At 41.4% G+C, this 25,950-nt stretch overlaps 1 protein-coding gene across 2 annotated transcripts in view; it reads right to left on the bottom strand.

Moving 5' to 3' along the window:
• Positions 1 to 25,950, bottom strand: part of ascc3 (activating signal cointegrator 1 complex subunit 3) — a 136,574-nt gene that overhangs the window by 56,714 nt on the left and 53,910 nt on the right. For both annotated transcript variants that reach the window (XM_047599248.1, XM_047599249.1), the window contains exons 11-12: positions 14,948 to 15,112; positions 14 to 190 (exon numbers count right to left, since the gene is read on the bottom strand). In XM_047599248.1, coding sequence (XP_047455204.1) covers positions 14 to 190; positions 14,948 to 15,112 — 342 coding nt within the window. The remainder of the gene's footprint in view (positions 1 to 13; positions 191 to 14,947; positions 15,113 to 25,950) is intronic.

Raw genomic sequence — 25,950 nt, 5'->3', positions numbered from 1 at the left:
TTGATCCTTTTACCTTGTTGGTGGATTTGATGCCAACAAAGGTCTGTCCGAGCGGCACCGGTCTGAAGCGACTGTCAAAAAAGAAGAGGCCGATGTAGGGATTGACATGCAGGAAGGCGGCGACATCCAGGTAGTTGGGCAGCGTTGCTGAAAGTCCCAGGATCCGGATCATGCTCTGGGTGGACTCCACCTAAGCAGCGGAAAACAACACAGTGTTTGAGCACACATTCGTCGAGGGGAAAAAAAGGGTGAGTGGCTACGCTAGGCAATCTGTTCCCGCTCTTAACTTGCAGATCAGAGCCAGAAAATATTTTGTGTGCGTTGAGACTCAAGGCGTGTTTATTGTCACTTCCACAATATGCTAAGAAAAACATACAGAGCTGTGAAATTACTGTTTCTCCTTGTCCCACTGTGCTTCATACATGCTGAGAAGGTACACACAAGGCTCGTTATAACCACAACTACTGCCTCACTACTCCACGACAACACAAGAAGAATATAAAGAATCGAAACTAAAATATACAGAAAGTACACTCGGTAGCTGTAAGTACAAAAGCTGCTATGCGTTGATGCTGCTGAGACTGTACAGGCTAAGTATAAGAACATGATTTAAAAACAGCATATCCACAGATGCATGTAGTTTGAAATATCATATGTAAAGAAACTATGCAAACAGTTGCAATATTTGTGTGCAAGGGTCCATCTCGGCTGAAAGTGGCTTGTGCCAGGAACTGAAGCTACGAGTCACTAGAAATCTTTGCAGGAGGTGTTATTACACTTCCAGGTTTAAGTAAAACATGAACAATGATTAAAACAGGGGTGATTCAAATGTGAGATGTACCTGAATGTACACGAATGACTAAAAAAAAAAACCTCTGTCCAATATTTGAATGACAATAAAATGACAGACAGAGAGACAAGAAAAAAAGTCTGATGTGAACAAAATGTCAAAATTATGAGAATATAATTTTGTGGGGATTTTAGGGTGAGAAAGCAGAAGGAGAGCGCACACCAGCGTTGGTGAGGTGCTGACAACCGGAACGAAGCGGTGAAACAAAAGAAAGTGGAGTCGCAAACTCGTAGCTCCGGTGTTGAAAGTCAGGCTCGTTTTAATGAAGAAATTGCAGGCATGACTGACGTTTCGACTCGGACGTCTTCTTCAGGGTGCGAGAACAAAACACAAAGGTTTTTGAATGGGTGCAGGTGCGTAATTGGTAAAGTGTCAGAGTTCAAGGCTCTTCTGAAAAAAATCTTGAGAGGAGCACAGACAAGAACTGGAGATACAGACTTTCAACATGTTGGAAAAAGTTAATGTCGGGGGTCGAGATGTAATGTCCAACATATTTCATGACAGAAAACAAAACCATATAAGGACCCACGTGGGAGAAAACAATGACAAAATAGGGATAAAATATACAGGCCCACAAAAAAAGTAAAACGATTCATTAAAATATGCCTGATTTAAGTGTGAGGAAAAGTCTCAAACTGAGAAAAGACAGACACGTGGTAGAAAGAAAGAAGGCAGCCTGAGGGTCTGCGTCCTTCCTGTGACAAAATAAATGATCACGCGCACCGTCTTTAATGTCTTTGAGACTCGAAGAAAACGCAGTATGCGGTGTATCAATGTGGGTGAGAGGAGAAAAGAAATGTTGGGGTAGAGAGAGTGGGCTGCCCTATCTGTGAGCCTCCTGCTGGAAGTGACAAGAAAGATTGGTAAGGCCTTTAATGTGATGCAGTACCTGTCAAACCACCCCATCAAGATAAGACCTAACCAATCCCTACCGGCGGACAAGGTCTAGACTGCACATCCACGGCAACGCTGTGCTGATCCTCCACACTGCAGATGAGCACTATATTCAACATGCAAATTACTCGGCCGACACGACTTTGTACTTCACGGGAATGTGAGCCGTCCTGCCTCCCTCTCCAAGAAATTAAGAGAATACACGTTGCAGGAAAGTTTGTGCAATTTGAAAATTTCCTGTGAGATATAATTGTAATTAACAGACGAATTGACTGTTAACCCAGATTAGGTACGGAGTTGATTGAAATGCATTGAGTCGGCCATGATGTCAAAGTCTGACAATGAGGGGAGCTGTTCAGTGAGATACAACAACCAAGCATAACATTATGACCACCTTCCCATTATTGTGTAGGTCTCCGTTGTGTCTCTGAAATCAGTTTGGGATCTAGTGAATTTGGAGGCCAGGTCTGTTTTTTACGTGTTTTTGAGTCGTTCTTAAAGCATTTGCTATGTGGTGGGGGTGTCTGGTCTGGTCTGGTCTGCATCATGTCTAAGTAACATCCACATGAATGAATGCCAGGACCAAAAGTTTCCCAGCAGAACACCGAATTGTCACAAAATGCTCAATGTTGTTCACTTCTCCTGTCCATAGTCATAATGTTGTGGCTGATCGGTGTATACTGGCATATCAAAAAAAGTTAGCACGGGCACATGGGATCCATTTGCTGTCTGTTCCTCTAAAACCACTAAAACTCTGCAGCTTTGAACGTGAAATATTTTTCTATTCTTACTTGACAAAGGATTTCAACTGCTCAATAATTTAGGTCTCTCTTTGTTGGATTTTTCATTTCATAATGCACCAAATGTGTTGGGTCACATATCCGGACTGCTGCAGGCAGGTGAATTTAGCACCAAGAACTCCTTTAATAGAGAGTCATGCTGTTGTAGTACTTGCAGAATGTTCAGTCTTGTTCAGCATCTTTCCCCTCCCCGAGAAAGATGCTGAGGTATTATTCTTTGCTAAAACGTACATGAGACAACAATGGACGGCGACACATGTTGCTGCAAAACCTTGTAAATACTGCAAGGCACTAATTTTACCCTCACACCATGGATACTCCCTTTACTATCACAGATACTGGCTTTTATGAACTGAGAATAAACAGTATTTTTCAAAACACATAGTTAAGTCTTGTGTTTAAAAGATGTACAAATCATTGCGGATCGGTTTTACCTACATTTTTACATTTAACTATAACAGCAAGGTTGTGTATTTTGTTCCCCAGCTGGTCACTAGCTGTGTCTTTCTGCTGCTTGTGCAGGAAGTCGACAACGGGCACCAAACAGCTGCTGGAAGCTTCTGCATTCATCGCCAAACAGACCCAAATTCCCAGGTTGAAAAACCAAAAGAGCAACACTCAGAATTTCTGCACGGCTAAAGGAAGGGGAATTTGAACTTTACACACACTGATCTGTTTTACCGTTCATACGGAAACACAAGCATCGCCGCTTTCAAGAGAGGCGTGTCTTATTGGCAGTACCTTAAATGTCCAATGAGAGAAAAACCTTTTAATTAAAGAACAAATACAAACAGCAGTGTGTTTTAACTGCTGGATCTCTGCAGCTGCTTAAGCGACACCCGTTTGGAGTGACCAAGAAAATGCTTTATTTATTTATTTTTTATGAAAACTGTGACGTTTAAAAGAGTGTTTAACCACCTAATGCGCCTAATTATAAAAAGCATATCTGTAAGCTGAGGTAGAGCACAAATACTTCTTAAATACCAAAGCAAAAACAGAAGCCCTACAAAAGAGCAAGATTAAAAGGCTATTGTCATAAAGGTTAGAGGGACTTTTATCGTGAATGTAGCGCATAATTGGTCGCACTACAGCCGGCCAAGAAAATGCAGCTGAAACCAAAGCTCTTCCAAGCAAAACATCAAAGTGATAACTGGCTCGGTTCGAAAGCATTTGCATAAAAAGGTGGACAAATATCATTTAGTTTACAGGGATTTCCATATTAATGCGTCTGAGGATGTGAACTTAAGCACCTAGCGTATCAGTAGCAACCACCCTAATTCCTTCAGCACAATCAATTATAGCAGTCTGTCAGGTGTGGCAATAATTGGACAGGGAGCTGGAGGAGGAGGAGGAGGAGGAGGAGGAAGGGAAGGAGGAGGGCCTGTCGGGCGTTTTCTGTCAAACGGTGGACTACGACGCTGTAAACAAATCTTCATACTAAGACCAGCAGAAGCATATGGCTCCTGTGCTATTCACACAGATGTAATTAGTGGCAGAGAGAGTACTTGAGCGTGTTCTGTTCAAACAAATCGACTCCACGCTCTGCCTGTCGTCCCTGCTACAGAAACGGCATTAGCAAGTAAAACACGAGGTGTTAAATATCCATTTTCTGCAAAACAGAAACAATCTTAAAAGGGCTCCTCCTATTCCCCAGTGATCCTTTTTCCACATTTAACTTCACAGCCTGAGCTAACACGCTGGGAATGCTGAGGCACGCGGAGCGCAGGGCGACTGATATTCTATATAAACATCTTCTTCGACAAACCCCATGTAGAGATCAAAACCAACAACGAATCGATCCTTACAAGCACCAGGTTTGTTTGGACGCCTCATCTATCGTATTCCTTTGTGCTGTTGAGCTCCACTGTCCAAAAACCATTACAAGCCCCTTCAGGGAGAGACACTGTCGCAACAACACAGACTGTAGTTTATTTGGACATCATCCTGTTCTATACCGTTCTGCTGACCTAAATACCCACTACCCCCTTATATTGTATAGATCTCCCTTGTTCCTTCAAAACAGTTGTGACTCATCAGAGAATGGACATGGGTCTTCTGAGGGCGTCCTGTGGTGCCGACCATTGATTTGTCACACGAGCTCATGTTTACATTTGTTCGACTACATTTGGTGACATTCCATTGGAAATTCCCAATACTGTTTGGAGGAACACAAAAGAGATCTGCATTCAAATATTAATTAATCTTAATTTGTATCTATGACCTGAGGCAGCTTAAAGGCAGGTGTGTAACTTATTTTTGGTGTTATTTTGTCCAAATTCGATAATAGCCTGTTAGCATATTGCAATTGTACTGTGTTATGTTACGTGACTTGACTTCTGTGCCTCCTTGTGGTTGTGTTTACAGGTATTTTCCACCAATCACAGGCCATTGGTTACTCCATAAGTGCACTCATGTCCCATTGCTAATGAAAGCCCAATGGTGGACTTCTCTATGCTATACAGCAACTGGACTTGTTAGTGCCGAAGACGGCCATACTCGACATGTACCGGTCTGATAAACGAAAAAATGTCTGGACAACAAATTTGGCCTGTTTTCACGCTGAAGAAGAGTCTGGGTTTAAGTATGTTGGTGGGGAGGAGGAGGGAGTGGAACAAGACTCAGATAAACAGATATTACATACCCTGTGTTTAACGCATAAACATGCAAAACGTGTTACATACAGTATAATGTATGTGAGCCTGAACTGCAACAACAACCTATACATTCAACTCACTGTTTAATGAAGGTTCGTCCCATGTCTTGTTATTTCTTGACAATTCATGATCTGAAATCTTTGCAGAAAAGGCAAAGGATAAAATACCCAAACTGCATGTTTCCAATTTCTCTTTGCTGTCATCGCCCAGTGTAGCAAAAGATCAAGGCCGTAAAACGGTGAAATGGCAAGCTTAAATCTACCGGAAGTCATTACCAAGCTGAGAGGAGGACTGCTCAATTTTTCAGAGCTATCCAACATGGATGAAGCCTCAAAGGGCATAAAGTGAAAACAACTGCTTCAGACAAGTAGAGCTCATGGTCTGAATACGCTGACTGGTGGTGAATGTCTGACGGGAATGCTCACTAGATGAAAAAAATAACCCTGACTATGTCATTAGAATAAGCGATAATTGTCATTATCAGCCTGGCTGTGAAATATTTTAAGAAAAAAAGAAAAAGAGTTTGAAATACAAGGCCATTTCTCTGACAGAGGGATTCTGTCAAAAGGTGGAAATGCAAGGCTCTGTGTATGTTTGACATAAGTATAGAGGTAAGGATATCATAACCCACAGTGTGCTGCAGTTTTGACAACTGCAAATTCTCCATTGTTGAGAGAAGGGTTATACTAGTTCGGTACTCTTTAGAGGCTGACTATGGGATGTAACAGTTAACAGGACGCCGCATTCAGGCCATGGTGATTTAATGCAAAAGCTGCTGCTTTGGACTGCTAGGAAACTTTTGGATCTGACGTGTGGATGAGGAGGCACCCCCACCCCATAGAACATTTGGAAAGTGGCTATAATGACACGGTAATATGATGATAGGATATGATAATGGTTTAGAAAAACAAAAAAATACAATCTTCATTCGAAAAACAAAGTGCATTGAGTGCTACTTGGGTAGAATAAGGGTGTCCCTCTGGTGCTCTCCAGTTTAGGGATCAGAGAAGAACTTATAGGAAGAGATCTGAGGCACTCAAGAGGGTGATGATTAAAAGAAAAAAGCTTTGATTAGTACATGGCTACTCTAATAAAAACATGCCAATGCGGTTTCAGCCAAACAGGCCTTCATCAGGGCAAGGGCAAAATGTTTGTCAGTCAGCTCAGTTCATTGTTAAATCAAAAGCAGCTGCTCAGTGTGAGCAGGTAGGCGGTCACATAATTAGCATGACCTGCCAATGACAGCAGAAGGGAAATCTGCACCCCACAATCTAACATCATAAATTCAAGAAATAATCAAAAACACAACAAACACACATGCATACTATGATACACTCATGTAATGAATATTGAGCTTGGTAATAGACTGAGAAATTACTTTTTTCTCCCTCTAAGGACCTATCTGAGAGACAACAGAACCAACAGTTACAAAAGAGAACAATTACAACAAAGGGGGAGAAATCCAGTTCTCCATTCAAACATGGGTAATATGCAGCTTCTAACATTTAAATCCAAAATGACTCTGTTTGCAGGAGTTTTTTTTAGCTTGTCTCCACCCCTGATTGAGTATTCAATACGCTCAATACTTGACATCTTTAAAGAATTGCAACTGTCATGATTTACATCTTTATAAACGACAGCCATAGGATATTGGACATTGCCTGTTCTTATTGCAAGATTATGCTCAGCCAATGTTGATTTCAGTTTATGCTTTGTTCTCCCAATATAAAATTTACCACATGGACATTCAAGTCTGTAAACACTGTATGAATGATGGTAATTTCTAGATGAATTTATGAAATTAATGAACTTCCGACCAGATGTGACGTCAGTAAAGTAGTTGGTATTTATCGTATTGCTGCAGTGATTATAATGTCTACCCTTGGTTACCTTTTCTCTTGGTCTTTCTTTGTATAGGAGGCAGCTCCTTACCCTATCTCTAAGGCTGAGCCCGACCACCCTGTGACAGAAACTCATTTGGGCCGCTTGTATCTGTGATCTTGTTCTTTCGGTCATTACCCAATGTTCAGGACCAGAGGTGAGGGTTGGAACGTAGACTGGCCGGTAAATTGGGAGCTTTGTCTTTTGACTAAGCTCTCTCTTCACCGCGACAGACCGGTTAAGCACACGCATCACTGCAGACGCATCTCCGATCCGTCTGTCAATCTCCTGCTCCATCCTACCCTCACTCATGAACAAGATACTTGAATTCCTCCACTTGAGGCAGGACCTCTTACCCAAAACCAGAGTGGGCAATCCACCCTTTTCAGACTGAGGACCATGGCCTCAGACTTGGAGGTGCTGATCTTCAACACAGCTGCTTCACACTAGGCTGAAAATTGCCCCAGTAGGAGCTGGAGGTTGTGGTTTGATGAAGTTAAGAGACTCACATCATCCGCAAAAAGCAGAGACGAGATCCTCCGATCACTGAACTCGACAACCTTCACCACCCAGCTGCCCCTAGAAATTCTGTCCATAAAAGTTATGAACAGAACCGGTGTTGTTGATAACCTCTTGTCTTAAATCTCTGGCTCATGCTTATATTGGGAGAACAAAGCATAAACCGAAGGCAAGATTGTCTGGGCATAATCTTGCAATAAGAACAGGCAATCCCCAATATCCTATGGCTGTCCATTATAAAAATGCAAATCATGGCAGTTGCAATTCTTTGAAGGTATCAGGTGTTGAGCATATTGAATATTCAATCAGGGCTGGAGACAAGCTTAGAAGACTCCTCATTTTGGATTTACATGTTGGAAGCTACATATTACCCAGGTTTGAATGGAGAACTGGATTTCTCCCATGTTTTGTAATTGTTCTCTTTTGTAACTGTTAGTTCTGTTATCTTTTAGAGAGAAAAAGTAATTTCTCAGTCTATTACCAAGCTCAATATTCACTACATGAGTGTATGAAAGTATGCATGTGTGTTTACTTAGTTTTTGATTGTTGAATTTATGATCTTGCATTGTGTGATGTAGATTTCCCTTCTGCTGTGTGCTGCGCACAAGTCATGCTAATTATGTGGCCGCCTACCTGCTCACACTGAGCAGCTGCTTTTGATTTAACAATGAACTCACAAACATTTTGCCCTCGCCCTAACGAAGGCCTGTTTGGCCAAAATGTGCTGGCATGTTTTTATCAGACTAGGCATGTACTAATAAAGGCTTTTTTTTATCATCACCCTCCTGAGTGCCTCAGATCTCAGGAGGGTGTTTCACACCTAAACCATAGGAGCTCATAACTCATGTAGATCACCATGATGCCACCTATTAGTACAGATTTACTGCTTTATAATACTGTATGTCAATGCATCAGTTTATAGCCAAGGCAGGCCTGAGATGTGCCAGAATTTCTGTGTCTATTTATTCAGACAAAAATAATAATAATAATAATCGTTACACACAGCTCTGTGACTGTACGTGTTTTCATTTCAAACCAGCAGGTATAGAACATTTGGTCCATGTGATTTTCTTTGTTTTGTCCTGGACAAGAAATATATAACTAACCAATTCAGCTCTATATATTGTGAAACATTAGCTCTTAAGAGTAAATTTAATTGTCACAGCTTTGGTGGTGGTTGTCTTTTTGAATTCTAATCTGGTAAGCAGATTGTAATGAAACATATTGTTAAGTCCCTGCAAATAAGGAATCAGAGTAGGCACTGAGGTTTTGCTGAATCCAGATAAAAACAGATGACATGTTTATTTTTTTTATTTTATAGCAGCCTCAGTGTTTATGTAAATGCTAATGTTTACATCCTGTTCATCGTCTGTGTTCTAATCACTGACAACACATGCAGTGTGCCGGCAAACAGAGAGTCAAAGGGAGGCTTCAAACTTCCGCACTGCAGCATAACCTCTCGGATGTGTTAAGGTGTACAAAGCCCCCAGTCAGCCCTTCTTCTGTAATATCAGCTAAACCTACAGATAAATGGGCTGTGAACCGAGTAAACAGCGGTCACATGTACGGACCGGCTTTCAATTACCTTGCGGTTAACCTCGCCCGAAGAGGTCTTAGTCGCTGCACAGCACAGGAGCTCATCCCTGGCTCTCTGTCTATCTCTGCCTTCCACTCATTTAGCATACAACTGTTGTTCATAAAAGTTATGAACAATGAATTGGCCCATCACACTTCTGCATTGTTATTTCATTTTTACGCAACTATTTACTGCATGCATAGGGGCATTTCTTCTCTGCTAATCTCGTTTATTTATTTATTTTTTAATGTCCGTCCTTGTTCATTAACTTCATGTGATATTGCTGGTGATGATGGTTTACAGGTCAGATGTGTGAATCATTAAATCCAACGTCTACTAGGAAGAATAACTAGGATAACTGTTATTGTCTTATTTCCTGTTTGTTTTATATTTCGTGCAATTCTGATTAATCTTCCTCTTTGTTTTCATTTCTATTTGTAACTGGTTAAGAGCCATGTTGGATGTATGATTGTGGGTATGTAGCTTGCTTGTTATTTTTAACTTTGCACCGTTCAGATGTGGCACAGCTAATTCCATTGGACGTGATGTACAATGACAATAAAGCATTCATTCATTCATAAATAACATTCAAGTGTCTGCGTATGTGTATGGTTCCTGGGTAGAGCGACATTTCTAAGGGCTTTCATGAACTAGATGCAGCCTGAGTCACATCGTTCAGTGGCAGGGATAGAGACAATGATCTTTTATTTATTGAGGAATTTTCAGGATCAATATGCAATCCTGAGCGCATGAGACCCGGTTGAGTCAGCTGCGGTCTATGCATTCTAAAAATACCCATTTGCATGTCTCCTCGTGTAATCATTCTCCTCCCCATCGCAGCCCTTCATCAGCTCAGGATATTAGACACTACAGCTCTTCCTTTCCTTTCTCCTGTCTAAATTTACATTATCGCTTTAATACGGGGAAATGTCCGCGCTGGTTCCTGCAAAGACTTGTGCCAGTCATCATCAGTAGAAATCAGGTTTGCAGACAATGCACTGATATCATTTTTTTTTTCTATTCCAGCATCAAGATGTTAATGGAATTGGATTTATGCAGTCAACTACATGTCACAGGGATCCTTTTTTGAAGCCTGCAGTTGTTATGTAGCAGTCTACTGAGTCACTCAAGTGGCAAAAGGCCAAATGTGGAATCCAATGAGAACTAGAAACATACTATATGCAGTCATGTCCAGCTTCTACAGGACTACCATGACAGAAAACTCAAAATAAGAGGACAAATATTCTAAAACATTCTTGTATTCCTCTGGGCTGGAGATTAAAAATCCAGAAAGATGTGACTGCATCTGTAGTTCCAACATTCGCAAGCTAAATCTGAGGGGTCATGTTGGACTAACTACCACTTTTTTGTTGAAGAGGCAGACACCTGCTCTACTTTTAAGGTCAGGCTTAAGATTTTCCTTTTTGATAAAGCTTATAGTTATGGCTGGACTGAATCATTCCCTAGTAATGCTGCAATAGGTCTAAGCTGATGACACATGTCCTCTAATGTCTCCTCTCTTGCACCGAGCTCCTGTCCTCTAATTTATTTTCTCTAGCAGAGTTCCTATCCTCTAATTTCTTATCTAATTTCTTTTCTATTATGACTCATGTAATTCTTTGCTACTACTGCCTGTTAAAAGGGAGTTTTTCCTTCATGCTTCCTCTGGGGGTTCAGGTTTCAGTCCAGATTAACGGCTACAGCATTTAAAACATTTTACGTTAGCACTACGTTTTTGATGACTGAACTAGTTGGAGACCAATCGAACATTTATTAGGTCTCCAACAACATTGTCTAACATTTTTGACCAAATGCTAAAAGCCATCAGTGGCAAGACAGATGTTTTTTTTGTTTTTTGTTTTTTTGTGCATGTACTGCCTGTACTGGCCTTTGACTTGGACATTCAGTGACTTCATTCTCTACATTTAGAGCCATGGGGTCTTCTTAGGATCGTTATCTTGTTAGAAAGACCCATTTCAAGTTGAACTGGAACTTTGGGACAGATGGCGCTACATCAACTTTAAGTACTCTTTGACGCAGCGTTCACAGCTGAATTAATGACTGCAAGCTGCCCACTCTGTGAGGAGCAAAGCAATCTCAAATGACAACATTTACCCCACTGTGATTCACAGTTGGTGCTGGTGTTTTCTCTTGAAATGCTGCTTTTGGTCTGCGCTAAAATATCTGCTGCACTATTCCAAAACATCTTGATCTGGCTAGAAAGACAGGTATAGCACTTTTATAAATAGACACAAGTCACCTGATCTGAGTTTTTTCCCCCCATGAGATGAATTTCTGTTACTTGTGACGACAGCCAATAAAGTTTATCTATCTATGAATTGTGGCTACAACGGAAAGGAGCAGTAACAGAAGGTGGTTATTGGTAAAGTGAAGGTTAGAAGGTGCATATTGTTTGGGGGTTACAGCAGTTGCGTCACATACAAAAGATAGAACGACGAAATGCTGCAACAACATTCTGCTGCTGTGTTTCTGCTGGATAATTTGGAAGCAGGTTGGCTCATGTCAACCGCAAAAAATAGAGCTAAATTAGGATTTTTCCTGACATACCTCCCATGCATGTGAAGTCTGAGCAATCTTTTTGTGACTGTAGAAGCTGCAAGCGTTGCATGCAGGTCCACTGAGGACATTTTGGGGTAACAGACTATTGGAGACTATTCACATCAAACATTCTGTTCTTGAACTGAACTGGGTACGTCGGCCAAAATAGCCGGACAAAGAAGCAGTTGTTGGAAAACAGTAGCATTTGCAGACAGTCTTTCTTAAAGTGGAGCTCTTTAAGAATAGCCATAGACAAACCATTTAGGGCTGTAGTTTCCGGCATTATGACACCACACAAGAGAGAGAACAGTAGACTCTTGAAGTCAGAGATTTAAACAAGCCTGAGGAGCTTATTAGTACTCTAGAAGCCCTTATTTTATACTTTTAAAATGTTGAAAATGTCAAATTTTATGGGTGATTCGTTAGTATATCACAACTATTAGTAGAGACTGTTTAAAAAGGATCAACTTTTGCTGAAATATGTAGAAGATGTCCACAATTTCTATGGGAAGTTGTCACGTTGCTTTGAATGGTGACATTACTGAGACTCGATATAAGCACATAAATGGAACAGAACAAACATTTAAATTAACAACATGCATTTGCCATATACCTTCCAAGTTAAACAAACTCCTTACTCTTGACTCCCTCCCCCACACACATGCTCGCTCTAAATTGACTCCCTCGTCTCTCCTTTTGCTTTGTGCCTCATTTTGTAGCCTTCGGTAGCGTGTTTAATACGGAGCTACAGGGAGATTTTGTGGATAAACTGTGGATATGGGATTTGACTGGTGCATGATGTGCACTGCTGCACCGGGGAGATGATGAGAAGTGCGGTGCTGTCTGTGGGCCGCTTTGTCCCTGTCTGTTTGCTGTGCTTGAAATGTTATTTAACATCCTGAAACTGAACAAAAAGTGCAACTTGTGCAGAATTACACTGAATGGAAAAAAAAGAAAAAGTGGCTTCAGCATTTTTGTTCTAAGTACTTGAAATGTATGTATGCTGAATAGCGAAAATTATTCAGTAGATGGAATATAAAATATGTACTGCATACACGCGTAAACACAGTGGAGAACGACATAGCTGAGATCTTGTGCGACTACAGGCCGACAAAATGGTGATGGCTAACCAACTGGTCATCCCCACAAGCTCCTAGGCCTCCGGTGGAGGACCTGAGCTGTAAGGAGACTTCAAGAATGGACTTCTGAGGGTGTCCTGTGGTGTCCGGCAACAGGATGTTGTTAGTGGGGGCCTTTGGGTGCTATGGGTTGAAGGGTTGGGGCTTGGGATACTTGACCACTTTGGGATCTAGTGAATTTGGAGGCCTGGTCAACACCCTGTGCTGTTCTTCATGACTTTTCGAGTTGTTCCTAAAGCGTTTTTGAGTGTGTCTGTGTCAGGCTGCATCCTGCTGTGTCATTGCAATGGTGTGGGGGTTCCTCGTCTAGTCTAGGTGGGTGGTACATGTCTAAGTAACATCCACACAAATGAATGCCAACAGATTTCCAGCAGAACACACAAGAGTCACAAGTGTTATTCACTTCTCCTGTCAGTGGTCATAAAGTTGTGGCTGATCGGTGTATACGCCACAAGGGCTGGGGAGGTGAGAGCAGCAGTGGAAGAGATGGGATCCTACAAGTTGAAGATTGAATAAGGTGGGAGATTGCAGTTGAGAGGAAACTGACGTGGGCTGTTTTCCACATCAAATTTCTCATCTGTGCAGTTTATGACGTGCTTCCCGGCCCATCAAATCTGCACCCTTGGAGTACAGCAGAGTAACCAGCATGCCCACTGTGTTTCCAAGCAAGGTACCCCTGAACACATCCTCAGCTGCAGTGCATAGGCACTTGAAAAGGGAAGGTAAAGAAAGAGGCATGTTCCGACCCCGAAGACCATCACTAAAGACAGTACAAGACATGGAGGCCTCAAATCATCTTGGTGTCATCAGAAGAACATTGGATAAGAATAATGTCAGCTAAACAATTTGAGTGAAAAGTTGAGTCTCTAAAAAATGGATTGACACCTCCTTTTCCTCCAATAGCAGCATGAGTTTGACCCAATGTAGTATCTTTGTTACACCCTTCTGTTACTACTACACATGTCAAACTGGGATTCGCCGGTAAATAAGATTTTTTTTCTCATCATCCCAATAGTTCGTATTTGTTTCCCCTCCTGAGAAGGGGCTTAGAGACACAACTCCACTGAAGCACCACTGACAGCCTTCTTTTGATTCTACTTTTTCTGGCCGAAGTCTTGTGCTCTTTATTTAGCAAATTCTGTGTATGTGACGAAGACGCTTTCCTATCTCACAGTGAACAAAGCTTGACGTATTGATTTTCTGCCTTTGATACAACTGATCCAGTTTCCACAAAGCTTTTTAGAGTACCATGCGCCGCCCCTTGGAAACCTTCAGTCTAGCCATGATTTGATGCTGAGAAAGCTCCTATTTGCTTAGAATAACAATTGGACTTCTGACACTTTCGCTTAGTTCCGGTGCCACGTTTCCCACCATCACAATGCTACTTAGTAAGCAATGTTCTGCTGCAAACGTGAGTCAAGGCCAACATCAGACAAACAATGGCTTCAAGCGATTCGCTTAAAGAAACCTCTGAAGAGCAGCTCAAATCTACCTGTGTGTCAGCTGAGTGCTGCTTCAATGGGAGGATTCAATTCAAAGAAATATCAGCTTTTGTATAAATGACTTGTCATCACCGCCACTAATCTTCTTCAGTCTGATTGCTGAGCTAGGTATGAGGCAGAATCTGAACTGTACAGTGTGTCTTCTACGTGGTGTTTCTTTTTTTGGTGTTTTAATTGTTTCTAAAATCCTCAAACTTCCAGATTATTTAGACTAAAATAGAACAAATTTCTTATATGGTGCCATTATCACAAGAAATACAACCTTTGTACATGTTCCCTCATGGGGCCATGCTATTTGTGCACATGAGGATATCTAAGATGGATATATCACAATCTTCATCATTAGATATATATATTGTCTTAATCAACTTTACTCCATAGATCAGAACTATTCTCTTAAGAGTTCATTTCATGGTTATATGCTGTATAATTTCAGGAAAAGTCTGTGGCTATTGGAGTCTTTAAGAAGGAACCTACACTATTGGACATCTTGAAAAAATATTCACGTCATTTCTGAAGGGAGTAACATATAAACACTGAGTAGAAGAGAAGGAGACAGGGAGTGGAACCGACCTGTCTGATGGTCCTGGCCACCAGGCTCTCCAGTACTGGTCCTCGATCTTCATGTAGAAGGTGAACTTCATCCAGGATCAGGAGACGCACAATCTGGGTGAGAGCCACATCTCCAACGCTCTTCCTGGTCACGACATCCCACTTCTCTGGAGTCGTCACCAACATCTGAAGATGAGAAAAAAAAGTGAGGCAATACCCTATAAATGGTCCTAGTTTTACAATAGTTAGGCAACAATCTGCATACAATTTACAATAATTGAATATATTTATATATATATATAAAAAAAGTTACTTTAAATGAGTAACAGGTAACAGGCTACTTCCAGTAATTCAGGGATGCTATTTTGTGAGCTCACTGGCAAATCCACTCGCTGCAGGCATTCTTTTTAATGTCTGCAGGGATTGGATTTACATCTTTTTACATCAAAGTTCGCCAAAAATATGTAATCCACCTGGTTTACTTTTCTCTTTGAAACTGTATACGAAAACGTACCATTTAAAATGGCATCTAGATCCTCGTGTAACTGAAGACACCTGACAGACACAAAGGAACAGACTGAAGCCACTGTTCTGCTTTGATGGCTTACATGCAGAAATGTTTGCTGACAAGCAGAAGAAAATAGTTGCATCGTTATCTGACTGCAACATAAACGTGATCCTGGCAGTGATACCCAGGTAATTTATTTTTGAAGTAACACCAGGAACCCCTCGATAAAACGTAACCTGGTGACGGTAAATGCAGGCACATTTCTACGTTTATTGCACTTAAACGTGGAGAAGCTGAACCATGCAGCCGTGGCTCCGGGCCATATGGTGATTTTAAAAAAAGACAGCAAAGAGATGAAAACGTTGAAAGGACGTCTAGAAGAAGAAGACTGTGTGAAATGATTTCCATCATCATTTAAGTAATAACATATCTGTTTATAAGTAAATGGATTTAGATGATGACATACGCATTATTTATTTCAGAGTGTAGAACATGACCAGTGTAATTTAAGTGGACCAGATGCCTTCAGGTCTGTAAAGAGAGGCACTAGAGTAAAGGGAAGGCCTTCATTACAACCTACCAAGTAACTGTCATGTAGAAAGTCTCCTCTGTGTTTAAAGAGGTTGGTGCTATATTGAACATAGTGGAATGTCACTGGAGTGGCAACACAACAGCCTCTCCTCCAGCTTTTAGCACACAGAAATTCATCAAAACACCAAAAACAGTTTGGAAATAACCTTCGTGAGCTGCAATGTCAGAGGCTTAATAAGGTGCAACAAGATAACTGCAGTAAATATCAGTGTAAATTAATTACTCACAGCTTGTTTCATAGAGTACAGCGTGGGTACAGCACACAGGGTTACATTTTGCACTCATTACCCACCATGTAGATGTTGCAGGCCTATGTAGGCTAGTGTCTGTGGTGGTTTAAGAACCAAAAGAAATCCTGCATAACAAACTGGGAGCATGGTTGTTTTGAGAGGAATTGATTATGTAGAGAGGTTCTAAAAAAAAAAAACTGATGCACCTTTGTCATCTCTTCCTGTTCCTATTGATCAGCTGCCTAACGCCAAGAAGGTGGCCGAGGTCGTGACGGAGAATGAATGATCATGCTAATTCCTGAAGCCCTCGGTTTGTGTGTGTGTGTTCGTACTTGTTAACCAAAATGAACTGAAACCAGCCACTGGTGTACAGCTGATGATGAAGATGCAAGAGACCATCAAGTGAAGTGATGCTTCAGGAGGAGCTGAGTACTCTCCGGATAATTTAGGACTCGAATCCAGTCTTCTTTTTACCGATGGTGCACTGAGTGTGTGCTTTGGCCTCGAAAATGGGGAGCTGTGGATAGAGATGCAGCTTTGGGATGGAAGGGTCCCAGGTTGGCCTCCCTCTGTATCCACTGCCTTGAGCAAACACCTAACTCCCAAATTGCTCCCTCAGGCACAGCACTTTAGAGGAAGCAGCCCACAGCAGACCAATAGAGGCATGACCATAGGCAGACCTAGGCAGACCCCAACGCTGTAGCTGACGTGAACCTCCCCAGAAAAGACTGGCTGCCGAGGTTCTAACATTTGCATGACTCATTGTCAGTGAAATTTCGGCGAAAGTTTCAGCTGCCATTGTTGACAGTGAAGCAGGAAGTAGAAACAAAAATTAACCCGACTGGTAGTGACGGGACGTCCTGTGAGGAGGCTTTGGAGCGTGTGTAGGGAAATCCAGGAATTCTTTTATTTATTGTTCTATTACTCACCTAGTGACGACTAATCGGGGCTTTATTCAAACTTCAACACTCATTAAAAACTGGTGCACGACTCAAAACTACAACCACTAAATAAAATGAGAATGGTTCGTAACATAAAAGATGTTGAGTAGTGAGTGTTCACTGCGCTAGATGTTATATGACATGTGATCTCGTTTCATTGTTTAATTGATGAGTCTTGAATGAAGCTCAGCTTTGAAAGGGAAATCGAACCCTAGCGTCAATCGTAAATCTACATTTCACTTGTTACGTAGCCTAAACTGTCTGACTGTGAGCGAATGAATGATGCATCCAATGGAGTATCTAAAAATGGAAAAGGCGCAATATAAAACTAATGCATTATTATTATTCATCTACTCCAACCAATGTCTATGTCATAGCGCAGCATGAACTATTTTCGTTTGCTTGGGATATATATGTCAAACAAAAGCCTGTCGACTGTTTCTATTTGCTTCAAAGATTCATCTCATCTCTCCCAAAGAGCCGAGGCAACAAAACCAGCGACAGAGTCTCTATATCCGATGAAGCATTAGTGGTTCATAGTGTATAAATAAATATAAAAATAAATCACATGGTCTAAGTGACCACACATCAGCCCAGAGGTTCAAAGCAATTGCTTCATGAGTGTGACATTATTAGACCTCTATTATTATTACCCACACATCAATCACCGACAGGTTATTGAATGAATGAACCACATCACATGTGTTTTTTAGTTCTGTTCCTGTCCGGGATTATTTCCATGAGACGACATCACAAATGGTTGAAATGACAATAAAGGTTTTGACCAGAAGGCAGGTGTGTTTGTACATGAAGCATCAAGAAATGAACCTTTTTTTCGAACCAAGTGAATGGGAAGCTTCAAGGCTTCAAGGCTTCAAGTAAATGGCCCGCAGTGCCTTAAATGATCTTTTACGCTTGGAAAAGTGACCAACATTGTAAACCAAACAAGGTACTAAGTTTATAGCAGCAGCTCAGATTTGGACCCTTTTTATGGAGCCCTAAAGATTACACACTATTTAGAAATTAGCTCAGAGCTCGTCACAATCCTCTCCTGTGATGGCATTCGCTCCTGACACATTAAGTATAAATTATCCTGACGTCAGCAAGATTACGGAGATTATTTTTGGAAATGATTGCTCGGTTTACGATTTTCAACAGTTTCTTTGCTCACTTAAGCGAATGCCGCACACTTTTTGAAACTCGGAGCAACACAACTGAAATCCCTCCAGACTATGATGTTGGATTCATGGCTCATCAATGCCCAATTGCCCGTAGCTCTGCTCATTAGAATGCAGATGGAAGCACCCGAATCACTATAATAACAGACATAGAACATTACTCACATCGTGTGTGCTAAGTTGCATCGGTGTTAGAACAGATGTATGTCAATGTCAGTTTTTTTTTTTCTTCCCCACACCACAAAAGTGATTTATTCGATTCGGCGGGGTTTTGTGCGAACAGTCAGCAGTCTGCTTTTGTTTTGGCCTCGCACTAATTACGCTCAACAGTATCAGCGCATCTTATCTGTATCAGATGTCAAAAGACACATCCTTTTTGCACATTGCTTAGTGTCTGTTAATTCCGGCGCAATTTAGTTCTCCCTTTTCAAGAAAAATACGACAATGCATAATTAATGGTGTGTGAACTGTTTGGCAACCTGTCCGGGGGTGTGCAAATTCCTATTAAACTCTTCCTGTAAAAGCAGTTCATTAAATCCCCTCTAGTTTGCATTTAAATCAATCTATCCAGCCATTAGAGACTGGCGCCCGCACAGAAAAAGAAGCGCCCGCTCTTAATTGGAGCTACTGGTTAATCTAAATGGAGGCTCTGGCAAATGGAGCACAGGCCAAAGTGCTTTTTTAATTGCTTCACAAACACACACAAAGAGGAGCGGAAGAAAACATGCCATTGTTTGGCTGAATGGTGTTATTCAGCTTATTTATCAATTGATTGCAGCACCACTGAAATCAATCCTTTTTTTTTTTTTTTTATTGAAGATACTGTAACTTAATCTTAACAGCGACAATTCAATCAGAGAACAGCTTCATAAAGGTGAAAAACAAAACCCTGAATATTATGTAACAACTGTTCTTTTATTCATTTATTGCTACATTAAAGTGTGCCCGGCTCAGTGAAAGCCTGTTTATGTATAAACACACAGGACAGGTGTGCTGATTCAACACAATCAGGATTATTTTTGTGAGCAAGAAAGATTTAAATTCATGGTCAACATTTAAGTAAAAAAAATATGCTCAGGAAATGTGGTGTCTAATGTGATTAAATTCACATTTATTAATGTCAGAAAAAAACAATATGAGCCAACTTCAGACCTGGAAAAATATTCATCAATTAGCTGCTAATTAAATTTAGCATTTCTCAATTCTTTGCAAAAAATAACAAATTTATTGACCAAATTTAAGAACATTTTTTTAAAGCTTCTGGCAGGAACTCCACAAAGAAGAGTTATGGTCAGTCTTAGCGATATCTTGACGTGATAGACATAGAAAACAATTACGTTACGTCAGATATTTTTATACATTACTGCCTACGTCTGGCAGGTCTACAGATGAATGTCTCTTTTTCGTCTGGTTAATTCTTACCGTGAGACATGTTCGGCATTGGAAAACACGGGTGACATTTCCTGCAGCATTTATGGGACGGCTTGTTACCATAAGACTATTAAGATGTTTTATGGGCTGAATTTCAAGGTGTGCCATTTATTAAGGCAGATTAGTTGCAGATGTGCACATTTGAGCGCATGCACGCGTCACAGTGTGTGTGTGTCCGGCTGCAGCGCACTCACTCACTTGAAGAAAATGTCACCTCAGAACGTTCTCAGTGTATTTTAATAGTCTACGACGACGCTCATTGTTTAATCTCAGCCAACGCAGTTACACTTATTAAGTCAAGAGGTGATCACTCAGCTCAGGTGCGTGTTTGCTGTTCAGTAAGTGATGCTGTGACAACACAATGTTCTGTTGGGAAACTTTTGGACCTGGCATTAACGTGAATGTTACTTAGACATGAAGCATCCACCTAGACCAGGTCAGGCACCTCCACCCCATAGCAATGACACTCCTTGATGGCAGCAGACATCCCCAGGAGGATGCAGCTCGACACAGACACACATTCAAAAACTGATCAAGTATCTGCGGGATGGTCCACAGAGGCCCCTCCCCTCAACCCATAGGACCCAAAGACCCCCCCACTAACACCATCCTGTCTCCAGACACCACAGGACACCCTTTAGAAGACCCATGTCCATTCTCTGATGAGTCACAACTGTTTTGGAGGCACAAGGGAAACCTACACACTATTAGGAAGGTGGTTGTAATGTTATGCCTGACCGGTACTCAAACCAACAACCAACCTGTCAACTCCTGTTGCATACAAAGTTAAAGCTAAGTATCACTTTGGAAAAGGAGTAGAACAATCAGCCGGTTTCCTCTGTGCATCTGTTGCTATGTTGCATAATCTGCAAGAGCAACAACACTTGCAAGATGCCTATTGAATTAAATGAGTACAGAAATTATTAGCCACTTCTAATTTTCACTTTTTTGCACATTTTATGCTTTAGTACGCAACAAGAAGCTGTACTGGTATCAGCAATACCAGCTTTTTTTTTTTTTTTTTTTTAAATTGAAAAGGAAACCACTAGCCCTGCGCAACATGCTAACTTTTAGCACTTTACTACTAATTACTCTTGACTGTACGACAAGTGATCAGTGTGACATTCCAGTAATTACTTTAATTGTTTCTGAGTTGCCTTTGGGCCTCTGGGTTCTGCTGTTACCATTTCTGCCACCCACTGTTTTGTTCTTTTTTATATATAAAAAAAACAAAAAATTGGCAGAAAAACATTGGCGGTTCTCTCAATTTTTCCGCACGCGTCTCGACTTTACCAAGGAATTTTGACACATTCCCCTCGTCCCTCATCCCCTCCCTGTTCTAGAAAACTGTCTGGCTGTGAGGCAACTCCTTCTTGGATGTCATTAACGGATATCTCCTCTCTGGTCAGAGGAGGAAGGGAGCCTGGAAGTCCCTGGATGCCACCCACCCCCATACTGGCATCCACATGGCAGCATCCCTCCAAACCCTTTCTGTTTCCATGGTAACTGCTGCAGCCGCCGAGAGAGGAGGATGTGGGAGGATGATGTAGGTGGGAGGAAGATGGAGTAGGGAGGTTAGAGAGAGGCATTTAGTGGATTGCGATTTGTTAACAACTTAAAGCCTGTCAAGGCAAACTATAATGAGGTCATTCTCAATGCTGCATTCAAGTACATCAGTGCGTTTCTGTGTGTGTGTTGTCCCCGTGAGAATAAACTGACAATTAGATAAATATAAGAAAACACCATAAGCGAGACAACTGCTCCTTTCTTCTGCTCAGTGAATGTTGGCGGGTATTAAGAACAGGGAGGAATAAAATACATTAACAACAGGAAAATTAAATCACAGTGCAGCACCTCAGCAACTCTATAGTGGGGTCATTCACACGATCTAGTGGTACATTAACCCAACAACTATGATTCTTCTATTTTTTTGCTGAGTTTAAACAAACAACAATGCACGCGTGCTTTTTAAATAACTACTATGTACGTACGACTAATGATAAAATACAGTATTACACCCATTCAGAACTGTTTAACATCTCATTCTAAAGCCGAGGGGATTAATCTGGCGCAGCGGCTCTTAATGTGTGGCTCATGATCTCCCTACTGCCGCAACATTATGACCACCTGCCTAACATTGTGTAGGTCTCCCTTTTGCCTCCGAAACAGCTGTTGACTCATTAGAGAATGGACATATGTCTTCTGAGGGTGTCCTGTGGTGTCTGGTAACACAGTGTTGTTAGTGGTGGGGCCTTTGGGTGCTATGGGTGGCGAGGGGGGGGTGGACCTCTGTGGATTTTCCCACAGATACTTGGATCAGTTTGGGATCAGGTGAATTCAGAGGCCAGGTCAACACCTTGTGGTGTGTGTGTTTTTTAATGAGTTGTTCCTAAAGCTATAATTAAGGAGTGTCATTGCTATGGGGTGGGGGTGTCAGGTCTGGTCTGGTCTGGTCTAGGTGGGTGCTACATGTCTAAGTAACATCCACATGAATGAATACCAGGTCCAAACGTTTCCCAGCAGAACAATGAACTGTCCCTAGATGATCGATGTTATTTACTTCTTCTGTCAGTGGTTTTAATGTTGCGGCTGATCGGTGAAACTGTGTGTTTTGGTCCATTTAATAACATAAATCACTAATTGCTGAGTTTACTGTGTTTTCAAGCAAATTTCATACAAACAGGCAACTCTTATGGTATTGACAATAGGGTCAAGAGTTTCGTACATGTCACATTTTTAGGCAGCAACATTTATAGTAACATTAATTCATAAATCTCAACTACTGCCCTACATTTTCCATATCTGTCTCATTTCATTGTTAAGGTTAAGTTCGTACAATGGACTTGACAAAGGAAACAAGGAAATCGTTTCTTGAGTGTCCAATAGTTTCTGCCAGAGGTTAAAGTCGCGCCATCGTCGCCCACAACTATGAAGATCAAAAAGCAGGATGAAAGAAACCGCGAGGACTTTGAGGCGAGACGGATGACAACCAAGGTTAAACAGGACGACATCGCTGCGGCTTGTTAGCGTGAACAGAGCCGGTCGCTCCACCGCCACGTTTAAAACACAAGTCAAACGGAGGGATCAGAAACAGACGGGCAGCAGAGCTAAGTGGAGGAAAAGATGGAGCGCTGTCGAGCTGCGGTGAATCTGACTAATCATTCCCTTTGTGAAATCTGCTCATGTGACCAGACTGAAATGTGACTTTAAAACACCTCAAGATTATCTGGAATTGGCCTCATTACACACACGCGGGCACCCGAGCACACCCACCGAACCCCATCAACCTTCCTATTTTTTTATTTTTTTATTTTTTATTATCTACAAATCCCGCAAGGATTATACATTTTAACTCTTAAGCTGTGCAATCGCTCTAATCCAACTCTCGGGTTTCACAGATACGCCCCGTCTTCCCAACTTTCTCAGTCTAACAGTTCAATCTTTCAGGATGGATCCACCAGCCTCCACCTGAGCAGGAAGAGAAAGGCTCCCTCACTAATGTGCTCAGGCTGCCGCTTTCATCCTCCCTTCAGTGGCCTCGCTCTGAGAAATCCATCTCCTTCCTGCAACAGCGAAAATCAACTAATTCCACGGGAGGAATTGTGGAATTCACATGTTCCCCCTTATAAAACACAAATGATGCACTCTGGGATTAATTACTTGTTGTGAATTAAAACATCTAATTGAGCGGTAAAATCAATTTAACAACTGATTAGGCCCTTTATTCATCACTGTCAACGCTTGACAAAAAAGGCACCTTTGTCAAAGAGGTTTAGGAAATTGAAAGGCTCACGAACGTGTGCGTCTTAGCACTTTTTTATAGAGGAATTCTGTTTTTTAGAGAAGTGAAAAGAATCTTTAACCACACTGGAACATAAAACATCAGTTTGCCCGATACTTGTGTGAATTGTGTGTATCTAGTGAGCTGTGCTTGTATATCACAGATTTTTCATGCATCATCATGTGTTCACAGCATTTTCTACAGGTTGAGAGAGGAATTAATGCAGTAGATTGACTAAGGATGGACTATTTTACTGTGATGATGAGTAAATATTGTAGAATAATCCCACACTAGTAGTAAAAGAGGTTTACATGGCCCCGTGTTAGCACTGACTGCTGATGTGGAAATCTGGGGATACTGGTAGCTCTGAAGTAAAAAAAAAAAAAAACGTTATCAGGATGAAATGAAGAAATGAGGACAATTATAGTTTCATTTATTTTGACATATTTAAACACATCTAAGCTGTTATGTCTGTAATGTCAATAGCACTTTTGGAGGCCTGCCAGAAGAACTGTTTTTAGGGCGACCAGACGTCTGCTCATTCTGTTACTTCATTTTTCTCATCCTTCCACCTCCACCACACCTCGCAGTGACACAGTTGCACCATGTGCATTTAGAAGCGCTACGTTGAAAATGGTCCAGTCTGAAAAAGTGTCTCAAGACGCAGCGTTCTGAACGTTGTATAATCAAATACACTGGTATGCCAGTATATTAAAAAGTTATATTATAAGGAAAAACAATACCAGTATTCAGTATGAGCCAAATACTGCCCTAATTCTCAGGTATTAAGTGACTGCTAAGAACACTGTGACCATCAAGTGTTTAACTTGTGGCTCAAGAGCTGAGACTATATATATAATATTTCAATCTTAATGCAAGTTTTTACGTATAAACAAATTTTCGGTTTGGGGCCGGATTTATTTATTGCTTTTGGGCATTGAGGAAGGATTTTTCTTTTGAGATTAAGGTTTTAGAAACGGACTTGGTCTATGTGTTTAATGCTGCGCTTTCCATTTATTGCACTAGATCAATGGAAACATCATACATATGAGGTACCCCGACTACCCTGATCTAGCCTGGTGTAAACAGTCCCCATTTGGATTGGAAATCAGAAATATTTCCCTATGCAATTGGACAGTCTCACAAGTATTCTGTAACTTCTTGTCCTCTAGAGGGTCTGGAGCCTATCCCGGTTGTCACTGAATGGGTGGGGGGGGGGTCCCACCCTGGACAGGTCTCCTGTCTATCACAGGCCTAACACAGAGAGACGCAAAACCATTCACACTCACACCTACAGACAATTAAGAATCAACAATTAAAGCAACTCTTACATTTCTGTCATGTTGTACAGTATTTAGTAAAAATATGAACATGAACAACTCTGCCTGGCCTTTCACGCGTCCCTCCTCCCCTGACGGCAGAGGAGCAGCGTGAGTGAAACAGGTCAATGGAGTCAGAATCAGAGGCACCGGTAAGTGAAAGCAGCAATTAAATAAAATCCAGCTCTATATGTGGTATGAAATAAAATGCCCTCGTAGCGTTCTGTTACCTTGGCAGTCTGACGAACTACTATCATCGTTATTATCGTAATTATATCATTTCAGCATCTGTTTGTTTCCAGTCAAACGTTTTTCGGCAGAATTCAAACATGTTTTCTTGCAAAACTGCTGCTGCCGTAACGTCGTCCCGTCTTATGAGAAGTGAATATCGATGCATTCCCTTTACATGTTAGTGTGACATACGCTTATTAGGACCATTTCAAGCTACAAAAACAAACAACAGGCCGCTCTAGTCTTTAGCAAACATTACTCAGAGAGGATGTGCATTTAATGGAAAATATTTTCAGGACAAAATTAAAGCACATGCCCTGGAGAACATGGAACATGTCATGTCATGTCATCGGTGCCGTGACCTGACTCACCCGCGTGTGCAGCTTTTTGAGATATGTCAGGCTTTGGAAAGGAACACAGCAGCGGCGCATATCAGTCTGCGGCTTTAATGTGCAGTTTATTGACAGTGCTGCTCATTTTACAACAGTCAATCGTGGCTGAAGCACAAAAAAGTGCTTTCTTTGTCCGCAGATCTCTTGCCGAGAGGGGAAATAACAGACCTGCTTCTGCAGAAAGTTTAACGGATTCCTGTATTTGCTCGCGTCAGAAAAGAGCTCCGTGCTCAAACCGTTTGTAATATTTGCAATACTGTAATGAATTGTCACACTGCAGAGGCTGACTGCTGGAATACAGAGCGCAGGGAAGACGAGGTGGACGAAACACAGTGTGGGGAAAGTTACAACTGGCTGTTCTTACCGTCCACATGAAGAAAATGCCTAAAAATATGGACATTTCAAAAGAATCCATTAGGTGT

This window comes from Mugil cephalus, chromosome 11 (assembly GCF_022458985.1).
Source record: "Mugil cephalus isolate CIBA_MC_2020 chromosome 11, CIBA_Mcephalus_1.1, whole genome shotgun sequence".
Classification (NCBI taxonomy): domain Eukaryota; kingdom Metazoa; phylum Chordata; class Actinopteri; order Mugiliformes; family Mugilidae; genus Mugil; species Mugil cephalus.
Note: the sequence above shows the minus strand (reverse complement) of the source record. Positions and strands in the feature narration are given on the sequence as shown.